Source organism: Vicia villosa, unplaced genomic scaffold (assembly GCF_029867415.1).
Source record: "Vicia villosa cultivar HV-30 ecotype Madison, WI unplaced genomic scaffold, Vvil1.0 ctg.000063F_1_1_1, whole genome shotgun sequence".
NCBI lineage: Eukaryota > Viridiplantae > Streptophyta > Magnoliopsida > Fabales > Fabaceae > Vicia > Vicia villosa.
The window spans coordinates 298,628-310,316 of record NW_026704991.1 but is presented as its reverse complement, the minus strand read 5'-3'; the positions used below and the strand labels follow the sequence as shown (position 1 = coordinate 310,316).

The window sequence follows — 11,689 nt, the reverse complement described above, 5'->3', positions numbered from 1 at the left end:
TTTGGGGGTTTCAAGATAAATCCAATTGGAATTTTCCTCCAATATCAATGATTGATTTTGGAGTTTTGCATAAGATTTCGCAGTAGTATTCAGCCAAGTGAAAAATTCGAACAAAGACTTTTCTGCCAATGGATTACGAGTAAAGGAGGATCGATTGGTAAACTTGGGTCACAATAGTTCGCAATTTGGATTCAGCCGAGTGAAAGCTTTGAAGAAAAGGGTTATGCTGAAGGAGTAACTGTAATCGAAGGATCAAATAGAAATATTGAGTTACTTGATCGAGCTTAAGATCAAGGGAAGAAAATAAAATATGATCACCATCAAGCATAAAGTTTGGAGGGTTGAATTGATATTTATCTCTTGTAAACAACAGTTTGCAAAGGTTAATTTTAATCATCTCAATTTCGTTTGACATTAGGGGCGCACGTACCCATAGCAAGGTTGATTGGGGATTTGCCTAACCAAATCATTCTCTCTCTCTCTCTCTCATTGCAAATTGTGAATCCAGTAATTGTGCAATCAATACATTGTTATAACTTCTTTGTCAATAATATTTCAAACTATTTTTGTTGAGTTGATTGTAATCTATAAGATTGCAATTGATTTTTCATATCAACAAAATCAAATAAAATCTGATTAGAATTGATTGTACACCAAGTATTCGACAAATTGCTTAAGTCGTGATTTTGTTTAATATTTCATTGGAAATTGATTATCATTGTGTGAATTTACTAAAAGTTTTTTGTTAAAAATATATTGATTAATTTTCCCATCAATCGAATACGTTTGTTACGATTTAAAAATATATATGATCTTTTCGGTAATGGTTCAGTATAGACGAATGTCGATCCGGAATTGCTTCCGCTTGTCATAGTTAACCAAAATTTTAAACAATTTTTTAATAAGAAAATTTCATTAGCAATCTATGCACCCCCTCTAGATCGTTGGCTATCATCTAACACAACCAGCGTCATGAGATATATGGAATTGATAGTTTTCGTTCTTAGTAGAGAAGAAATTCAGACAATAAATTCTTAATTTCTTGTTGTTTCTTGCAGGAGCGTATACAGTCGCATATTCGGATGACCTTTTGCGTCCATGCTAGACGATGCGCCTCACCACTCCATCTCAAACTTTAATATCATAACCTGCAATGGAAACCGACCGCCATCAATGCTGATTTTAAAGGAGCAAAATATACTAAACTCTCCAAAAATATCATGGAGAAGACATGTCCATGGAGCTCATTGTCACGTCTCTCATCAGACAACTCAATAGGATGTGCTTCCTCCCTCGAAAAACGGGCTGAAATGGCCATAATAAATGCCATATTTCTTATAACTATCCTTGCCCAATAAACTCTTATCAACAGTAACCGACAACTATCATACGACGATTTAACATGCCACCCCACTACTTATACATGGCACCCCCCCAAAAGTGGTGAAGTTACGCAAATGACCATAAAAAATACCGGAAATTATAAAATTTACCGTCTGATACTGGAAATTTTATGTTTATACCGGAAATTCTGAATAGTTTACCATGAGTTACCGTAAAAAATGACGTTTACCGGAAATTTGAAATTTACTGTACCAAAAATTCAAATTTTCGGTAGTAACCGTAAGTTTTAAAATTTACGTTACTGGAAATTTCAACATTTTCGGTAATACTTAACCAAATCATTTTTTTCCCAATTTTTCAAGTTTTCTAATTGTTTTTCTTTGTTATTATACTACATGGATAAATAATGATTTTTTTTTTTTAAAAAAAACTAGCCGTCTATTAAAATATCAAATTTCATACAAACGATACATATAAAAAATATAATGAGTAATGACACAATTCCTCCCAATATTTGAAACGACCCGCATAAGCCGATTCCCATGCTTTTGCATCATCACTATAATTCTGTCTCCAACGAGGAGTGACAGGAGGAAATGGGCAATCGGGTTTCAACTTGATTTGTTCCCAATGATTATTGTTCACAAAACCAATAGCAATAATCGTATGTCGACTTGGGTACATGGGTGGAGCAATGAGAAGTGGGAAAATGTGTTGTTCAATTTCATGGAAAGGGAAACAAAAACGACACTGTATCTAGATGCAATAGGGTAATTCATATCAGGAATCGACATCCATTTATATTAAAAAATATAATCATGTTTGTCGGTGTGTTCCCTAAGTGAGTGACTTTGTTAGTCCATGCAGCAACAAATCTTTCCTTATATGGTACTAGCCATGTTTCATTAACATACTTCACAAATGCCGGAATATCACCACAAACACTTTCGAAGTGCTTTAAGTGTACATCATATTCATCATATGTGTTTGAATACATGATGTTGTTCCATTGATCCATGACATGTTCCTGTCTTTCTGATTTCACATAGTCTTTGCACTTCATGCTCACGTTCTTGGAAATATGGAACGTACACAACAAATGCGTTGTCTTTGGAAACACCGAACAATTATCATTCATTAATGCAATTTCCCAGTCCGTTACCACAACATCAGGAAGAAATTTGTCCCACGTAAACAACTATTTCAGCTTCTCCAGCGCCCATGTGAAGTTCTCTTCCCTTTCATGTTCCAAGTAAGCAAACACAATTGAAAATGTCAACTTTGTTGATGTAACACCAACAATCTCTAATAGTGGTATCTGGTACCTGCATGATTAAAAGGTACACAAGACAACCAGATAAATTAACATATGTTTATATGAGAGAAGTTGAATTCTTACCTATTTGTCTTGTATGTACAATAAAAAATCAACACCAAAGGAAACATGTTCAGCAACTTCACAGAGTCAGGATGTGTCCAGAAGATATATATCAGCCACCACTTCAGAATTCTTTCTGTTTTCAGTCCAACACATGTATTTCTCTTGATGTATAAGGTTCAATATAATTTGCATTTATGTCATTTTACCTCTCTTGTTCAATCTGTATGTTGCTCTAGTTCTATATACCTGGGTAATAGTAGTGAGGTTTCTAGGGTCCTTATCTTTCAATGCTGAAATGATGTACATTGGTGCCATATTATACTTGGTCATGTCATTCACAAACTTCTTTTCATCATCTTTTAGAAGTCCGAATATGTCATGGTCTTCCAGCCCCATATCTAATCTATGATGATGCATCCCGCATTTAAGCATCACCTTCCAACCTACACCGCTTGGAACAAATCGCAGCCTAAAGGGGCATATAAACCTCATAATATTACCATCATTGGTATTCGCATTTTATTTTATTTTGTTTGTAAATTCCACCTCTCTCACATCCCATTATCAGTTTATCCTTCCTCCCTCGGCTTCCATTAGCATAATCAGAACAAATGGTAACAACGACAATACCATGGTTTTTACCAACTGACCGCCCATTCTAAAACGTGCGATTTTGATTCAAAAATCTATCACTTACAACAAAATGTAATTAGTAAACGTCAACAAATTAAGAATAAGGTCGACAACCGAATACAAATGTGCAAAATAGATAGGAAATATACCACGTCTGTGGTGAAATACTGCGTAAGATCAGTACATGAATTCGTAGGAGAAGTTGAAGCTGCTGGTTCTAGACCGCAAAGATATAAAACATTTTCTGCAGACATATCAAAAATTTGGCAATAACTAAAATTTCCGGTATTACGGAAATTTGAAATTTCCGGTATAGGTGAAATCTATCAGAAATTTTAGAAATTTCCGGTTAATTTATAAAAATTCTCTAAAAATGCCAGAAATTTGAAATTACCTATTTATCGCCCCGTAAATTTTGAAATTTACGGTTTATGGCTACCGGAAATTTTGAATTATCAAATAATTTCCGGTAGCAAAGGGGTACCAGAAATTTTGATTGAACTACCGAAAATTTCGTTTTGCGGAAAAGTAATTTTGTAAGAAAAATGTAAAATTTAAAAGTAAATAGCTTGAGAGCATTATGAGAATATTTGAAATTTGGCCAGTGACATGTATAATATAGGGGTGGCTTGTTAAATCGTCCAATCATTCGGACAGAAAGACAACCTGGTACTTTAATGAGTTTGGTGAATTGATGAATGGTGTGAAGAGAAAAGTCAAGTTATAACAATTATTTGAGCTTATACATAAACTTATTTTCCATATTTGATGCAACAAAGTGAATGCAACAAGCCAAAGCTGGCTTCACTGTATTTTGACAAGCTACGCCTGGCTTCACTATTGTGATAAATTAAGTGTGAAACAATATATTTGAAAATGTGAAAAAACTATAAATTAAGTGTGAAAAAATATTTAACTTTAAAATATTTAATCAGTAAATTTCTTTTTGAAAATGTATATTTGAAACTTGCTTGAAATCCATATTTTAAAACCCTGCGCAGATGTTAACAAAATAACTAAACCAGTCCATTAAAACACATTTTTATAAAGTAAACTGTGTGGAGTGTTTGGATGCGGCGACGATCATTTTTAAGAATTAGTCTTAGTTTTACGGTTTGTATGTTGGAGATCATTTTCAATTTTTGAAAGTGGTTATTTTCTAGTCATAAACTTGTGAGTAGTTGTAACTTTTATATTTGAAATATTTTACCTCTCACTTGTTTTGAGTAGTAGAAGTTTTCTGTTTTATATTCAGATGAGTATCCTTTATACTCCCTTTATAATTCCATTGCCTATTGAAAAAAAATATATAAATTTATGTATTTACTGAAATTAGTAATAATGTGGCATTTTATGTAAATACACAGTGTGAATATCTTGTTTCCTAAATTATAAGCCCTAAATTATGATTATAAATACAAGATGTAGAGAATGATAGAAAGCCTAGAAAATCCGGAGGAGAAAAGAATATCACAAAAATTGGTATACCACTTTTCTTTATTTATTTCTTATTAGTTATCATTTTGTCTTTGTAGAAATCTGCAACGTTAGCATGATTTTTAGTTTAATTTGATTATTTTTAATAGTAACAGTAACAATACTATTTTCCCCATTTTTGAAGAATTAAAGGCTTACAGAGAGAAACAATAATGAAAGAAAAACTGAAATCACACACTTTCAAATTTTCTTTTTTGACTTCTTCTTTAATCAGTCATGTGATGTAAATTTTTTTAAAAACAAAAATGTTATGATATGATGCTCATCATGAATATTATTCATAATTATTTTTCTTTGGCTAATTATTTATAATGTTTCTCAGAATACTCTGTTGGTGAAACTTTGCAAATCATGGAAAACAGTGGAAGGTAATATTCATAAAAACCAGTACTTCTTTGGCTGAAAACAATGTTTTGTCTTTCTACTCTATTTTGATTTTGGTTCCATTGTTTCTTGTAAATTGTAGTTTTAAAGAGAAGTCCCTTTTCAATGGGGTCTACTTTGGTGAATTCAAGAGTAAACTTTTCCATGGCAAGGGAAAGTATACATGGTCCAATGGAACAATATATGAGGGTGATTGGGTTGATGGAAAGAGAACCGGAAAAGGGCGGATCATTTGGCCATGCGGAAAAAAGTATAAGGGTGGTAACGGCCCTGTGATGGGTAAGAATAGAAATATCTACATTGGAAATTGGAAAAACAATCAAAGAGATGGAAGAGGGATTGTAAAGTGGGCTAGCGGCGAAGTTTTAGAAGGTTGTTGGTCGAATGGACTCTTGAGGTCTGGAGTTTATAGACTTGCAAATGGTGATGTCTATGCCGGTGACTTCAAGGGTAGCATTTTCCATGAAAAAGGAGAGAGTGCATGGTTGAATGATGAAATAATATATGAGGGGGATTGGGTTAATGGAAAAATGACCGAAAAGGATTGGCGATATGGCCATCAGGAACAAATTATGAGAGAAAGGTCTCTAAGAATTATTCTCATGGTAATGGCACATACACTTGGAAGGATGGAAGTATTTACTTTGGAAATTGGAAAAACAGTAAAATAGATGGAAAAGGGGTTATGAAGTGGGCTAATGGTGATGTTTTCGAAGGTTGCTGGTCAAAAGGACTAAGACATGGATCTGGAGTTTATAGATTTGCAAAAGGGGATGTCTGCAATGGTAACTTCAAAAGTAAATTTCTTCATGGTAAAGGAAAGTACACATGTTCAAATGGAACAATATATAAGGGATATTGGGATGATGGAACAATGACAAAGAAAATACCAGATCTTGAGAATCTTGTTGGAGACTGCATGTTATTGCATATTTGTAATAAAGGTGAGTCCGACGCTGGTTTGAGTTGTTTGGTTACCAAAGGGAAAAATATACAAGGAGTTATGATTGTTGAGAAAATTGAGCAGTATTCAGAAACAACCAAACTGGAAGTGATGCAAGGAAAAAAGAGTTCAAGTATAAGGACATTTTTCAAGACTGTCAAAGCTAAGCTGGAGCGGAACTTGCAACTTCGCATCAGGTAAATTAAATTATTTGATCGATATTTCTTTGACACATAATTTTTCGAGATGTATATGATTGATAAAGATGCGGCAGCAAAATGCATCATGTGCTATATTTTCCTATGCAGAGATCATGAGACAATGTGAAGGAGTGGTCATGTACTTAACAAACACTACTGAATAACATGATGAGGGGAGGAGCAGTTGGTACTGGTGGATTTAACTTCATGAGGAGGAGTTTATATAGCATATAGTTGTTTTTTAGAGTCATTTATGTTTTAGATATATAATATGCAATATATTACATCAGTATTAATTTTCCAACAAGAATCCGGTCTGTTGATAATTTCGCACTGAATCAGATTAAATAGCTTATTTAGTTGAAACAGTTAAAGATTGGTTTAGATCAAACGGATTCATGAAATCGAACCGATAAAAAGATGGTTTGCAGTTTAAACCGTAATTTATTATTTTTATATTTAAACCAATTTTTTGTGGAAATGGTGTTAATGTGTCAAACTCTTGTTACCATTTATGTTCTATTAATTGATCTGCTTTAAATATATTTGTTCCTCCAATTTCTGCTACTTTACAATTCTGAGCTGTGTTATTATTGTTTCATAAAAATTGCATATGACTTTGTTTTCACGTTACCTACCAATACTATAAAGGAGTAATAATGACAATACAATTGATTATTGACCTCTTCTCACTTTCATTTTCCATTTTTGGAAAATAACACTATTTTTTCTTTTTCTTAGATTAGGGGAGAGTTTGCATTTGCAATATGAACATTAAGAAAAGCCATTGATTTGGATTTTGATGTTCTTGTTTGATAGTTAAAAGCAGATCTCAATTATTCCTCCAAAATATGCCAACACTTGATATGAATTAATTGACGTAGAAATGAATTTTATCTTTTGGATAAATTTGTCATAATAATTTTTATTTTGGTTTATTTGGTTTTAAGTTTTATATTGGAGTTTTTTTTTTTTTTTTTTAATCAAGCTTCATTAATGAGAACCAAAAGTTCTATCGAAAAGATTACAAAGAACGGGGCAACACAAACAAAAACTCCGGAAGAAAATTACAAGCCAAATACAATCTAAGAGTAATACAAAAAAGGGTCATTTGTGAACTCAAAGAAATTATAATTGGTGCGGGTAATTTTACCGATGAAGGACCATCTCCACCAAAGTTCCTTAATACTCCAAACAATGTCGGAAACACTCCAACTATCATTACGGAATATGATCCCATTCCTATGATTCCAAATAGACCAACAAACCGATAACCACAACGATCCTTCCGTACCGGCTCTAACCTTTTGCTTTTTGCAAAAGTTATGCCAAATCAAAAAACAATTCCCAATGTCTTCAAACTTGTAATCAACTAAACCAACCCAAGAAGCTATCTTGTTCCAAATTTATAAATCTTGGACCCTTCAATTTATATAGAACAATTTACTATTTGGAGATTGATAGATGAAATATTTCTTTTTAGTTTCCAATATAATTGAATTAAGAATTTAATTGGAATACATTACACCGTCAGTTAATCATAACTATTAATTTAGGAAATTTCTTTGTATATTCATATGGGGTGAAAAAAAACCCTGAAAACTCCAAAATACCCTTCGGATATGCATATTCGAAAATACTCATTTTTAATTATTTCAGATATGCATATCCGAAATAATCCTTCTTTGAACTTTTCTTATTTAATCGTTGGATTTAAAATGTTAGGTATTTTTTCGGATATGCATACCCGAAAAAACCCTTCATATACATTTTTCCCTCCTTCACTATTTCATTCTTTTTCTTTCATACAAAACCAAAACCCTCTCCAAACCCACCTATATTTTGAATCAATTTTTCATCTCCAAACCAAATTTCAAGTGGTTCATCATATCAAGGAGAGCATAGAAAGCTACAATTTGAGGTAAACTTTTATCATTCCATTTTTCATTTCACTACTTTGGGTTTGATTTGTTGAAGAAGAAACTGCGGGACTTCGGGTATGCATTTCCGAAATCCACCAAACTTATTCTGAAAGTGCATATCCGAAATAAGGTCTGTTACAGATTTCAAAAAACAATTTTGACAGTTTGTATGTTTTTTGTGCATGTTAGGTATGGTGCATCCCGACAACATTGCCAGAGATGATTTAGAAGTACCGGAAGAGGTCAACGAAGATGATAAGACTAAAGAGGTGATTAACGATGTCAAAACGATTGTCGTTGCGGTGGATGTTTGACTAGAATTTACAAATGAAATGACTTTCACTTGTCGTGAACGTTTGCTTGAGTGGGTTCAAAATGAAGCTAGTAAACTTGGATTTGACTTTGTGGTAGCAAGGTTCGACCATGGCACTAGTAGAAGGCAAGCGTTTGTTGTGATGAAATATGAGAGGGGTGGGAAATATGTTCCAACAAATCAGAAGTTAAAAACATGATGACACGGGATCGAGAAAATGCGCGTGTCCGTTTAGGTTGCGCGTATCTTGTAGAATTTATGGTTTGTTGCGTTTTAGCGTCATTTACGGACTTCATAATCACGCATTGGAAACCAAGCTACACGGGCATCCAATTGTGTGTAGGCTAAATCGCGAAGAGAAGGATGCTATTTCAGAATTATTGATAATCAAAGTTATGCCGAGAAACATACTTGCCGATTTGAAGCGTAAAAGACTAGATAGTATTTCAAATATCAAGAAAGTATACAAAGAACGTTACAAACATAACATCTCGAAAATAGGTTCGAGGTCAGAACTGCAACAACTTTTGAAACTTTTGGGTGATAACCAATACTTTTCAACGTACAGAGCTTGTGAGGACAATGTTACCATTCGTGACGTATTTTGGACTCATCCCGAAAGTATTAACTTGTTCAACACATTTCCGACCGTTCTTATAATTGATTCAACGTGCAAGACCAACAAGCATAGGCTTCCGCTTCTAGAAATTGTTGGTGTGACCTTTACAGACATGACATTTTCGGTTGGATTCACTTTTTTGGAATGTGAGAAAGAAGATAACGTTACATGGGCTTTGGGAAATAGCAAAACTTTATTGGTTGATCAAAACAATATGCTTAGTGTCACCGTTAACAGCCGAGATAATGCTCTTATGAACGCGGTCGGTACCGTCTTTCCGACATCTCTACAATACTTTATCGGTATCATATAACAAAAAATGTGAGGTCTAAACTCAAACTCGCGGTTAGCACGAAAGAGAAAAAGGATGACAATAGAAACATAATCAAACCCGGTGTTGTGGTCGAGAAGTTAATGGATGCTTGGACGGATATTTTAAATTCATTTTCCGAAGAGTTGTATACCGAGAATGTGATGCACTTCCGGACATTGTGTATCGGATATCCCAATTTTCTTAATTATGTCGAATTTAGTATCCTTGAAAAAGTAAAAGAGAATTTTTTTTGTGCTTGGACGGACCGATTTAGACATTAGGGTTGCACAACATCCAACCGAGTCGAATCCACACATGCGGCGTTGAACAAATAGTTGGGTGATAGCAAGGGGGACTTTTGTAGGGGATGAGACACGGTGAACCAAATGCTTCAAAATCAACATAATGAAATTCAAACATCAATTGGTCGGGGAAAAACGGTTGCAGAACACCGGTTCAAGGGAAAGACTCTTTACTCACAATTGATTTTCAACATATCTCGGGCGGGATTGAATTTTATTTTTCATGAAGCAAAGCGGGCGGATACAACGGGTTTGGATAGTTCGAAGTCTGAGTGTACAATTAGGAAAACTTACAGGCTTCCATGTGCTTGTCTAATTTCTAAAAAGATGAAATTGAATTCCCCGATACGCATGGATGAAGTAATCGATCATTGGAAAAAACTCCAATTTGATGATTACGAACCGGCGAAAGAGGGTGAGTCCAATATAACCATCACCACCGAGTTGGAAGAGATCATGGATAAATTTTCTAAAGTGGATGACACCATGAAATTGCACAAGAAAGAAAAATTGCGAAAAGTCACGTTTCCGGAAACAACAGATTTGAAACCTCCATCTAAACCGGTTAAAACCAAGGGTGCGTATAAGAAGACGAAAAGTACCCCAGATGACACATCAACTAAACAGACTCCTTCTTATCATGAATATGTTGATTCGTTGATCCATGATTTACCTACACCAAAATCCAAGTGTAGTTCTAACAAGGGAGCACGCATTTCCAAAACGCCTCGGACACCTCCGATTAAAAAACCACTAATGATCTACATTGATGATATGCCTCTAATTATGCACAAACATATTGCAAATATAGTTGATGTGGGGACCGATGGTAATTGTGGTTATCGAGCCGTTGCGGGTTTACTCGGTAAAGGAGAAGAGAATCACACTCTTAATCGTAGGGCACTTATTTCGGAGTTTACTTCGCGTAAGGACCTATACACCCGACTTTATGAGAATAAAGAACATTTTGATAAAAATCATGATGCGCTTGTTCCATGCGTTACCGCTCATGCACCAGTTTCAAAGTGGATGACATTCCCTGAGATGGGTCATCTTATAGCAAGTGAATACAACTGGGTGTGTGTCGATTTGACGAAATTTGGATTTTCAGAGACATTTTTCCCACTTCATAGTCGCCCACCTTTAGACGCGTCCAGCTGCATCATTTGTATCAGGTATCTATGATCGCGCCACTTTGTTTAAGTTTATTTGAAACCGAGTTATCCTATTCCCGCTACGTCGTGTGAGTGGACGGCGCATCATACAAAAGAGGCGGACACTTATCCAGATTATTTTTTGAAATAATGTTTGAGTTCAAAGAAATGATGAAGTAAGAGAGGGAAGAAAATAGGGATAAGTCGAAGAATTTCCCAATTTTAGAATTAAGCAGTGAGGATTCGTTCGACGCTTTTTAAATTTTATTGAATCATTTTTTGTATGTATTGACCTACTGTGGGTCATTTTTTGTATGTATTGTCGCGATGGATGTAAAACTAATACGATTCAATACATATATAATATATCTATGTTTAATGATGTTTCGTTTATTCTTACTGTTTAAGTCATTGTAATTGGTTTGGTGCTGAATCTACACAAAAAACAGAATGGTGTGATTCTATTTCTGCATAATTCAGATATGAATATCCGAAAATTTTAAGCTTCAGGGCTTATTTCGGATAAGCAAATCCGAAACATCCACTGATAGGCAGATAAGATATCTTGGGTCCATATTCATCCATAAAGTCTATGAATAATCTCAAACCTATCCTCACCTTGCCTTTGTTTACTTCAGCAGTGGTTACCCGATACCGCTTTAATTTAGGTTCTCGCGCGACACG

At 34.5% G+C, this 11,689-nt stretch overlaps 3 protein-coding genes across 3 annotated transcripts; all 3 read left to right on the top strand.

Moving 5' to 3' along the window:
• The first annotated feature begins 4,735 nt into the window (after positions 1-4,735).
• LOC131623378 (phosphatidylinositol 4-phosphate 5-kinase 8-like) lies at positions 4,736-6,800 on the top strand. The gene is made up of 4 exons (XM_058894393.1): positions 4,736-4,840; positions 5,178-5,223; positions 5,322-6,379; positions 6,491-6,800. The coding sequence occupies exons 2-3, from the start codon at positions 5,207-5,209 to the stop codon at positions 5,908-5,910; spliced, it is 606 nt and encodes a 201-aa protein (XP_058750376.1). The 5' UTR covers positions 4,736-4,840; positions 5,178-5,206; the 3' UTR covers positions 5,911-6,379; positions 6,491-6,800.
• On the top strand, positions 5,925-8,618 carry LOC131623400 (uncharacterized). The gene is made up of 3 exons (XM_058894411.1): positions 5,925-6,379; positions 8,360-8,379; positions 8,494-8,618. Exons 1-3 carry the CDS (start codon positions 5,925-5,927, stop codon positions 8,616-8,618), a joined length of 600 nt encoding a protein of 199 aa, XP_058750394.1.
• An 18-nt stretch (positions 8,619-8,636) lies between these two features.
• LOC131623399 (protein FAR1-RELATED SEQUENCE 5-like) lies at positions 8,637-9,549 on the top strand. Its single transcript, XM_058894409.1, has 2 exons — positions 8,637-8,719; positions 8,895-9,549. Exons 1-2 carry the CDS (start codon positions 8,637-8,639, stop codon positions 9,547-9,549), a joined length of 738 nt encoding a protein of 245 aa, XP_058750392.1.
• Positions 9,550-11,689: the final 2,140 nt, after the last annotated feature.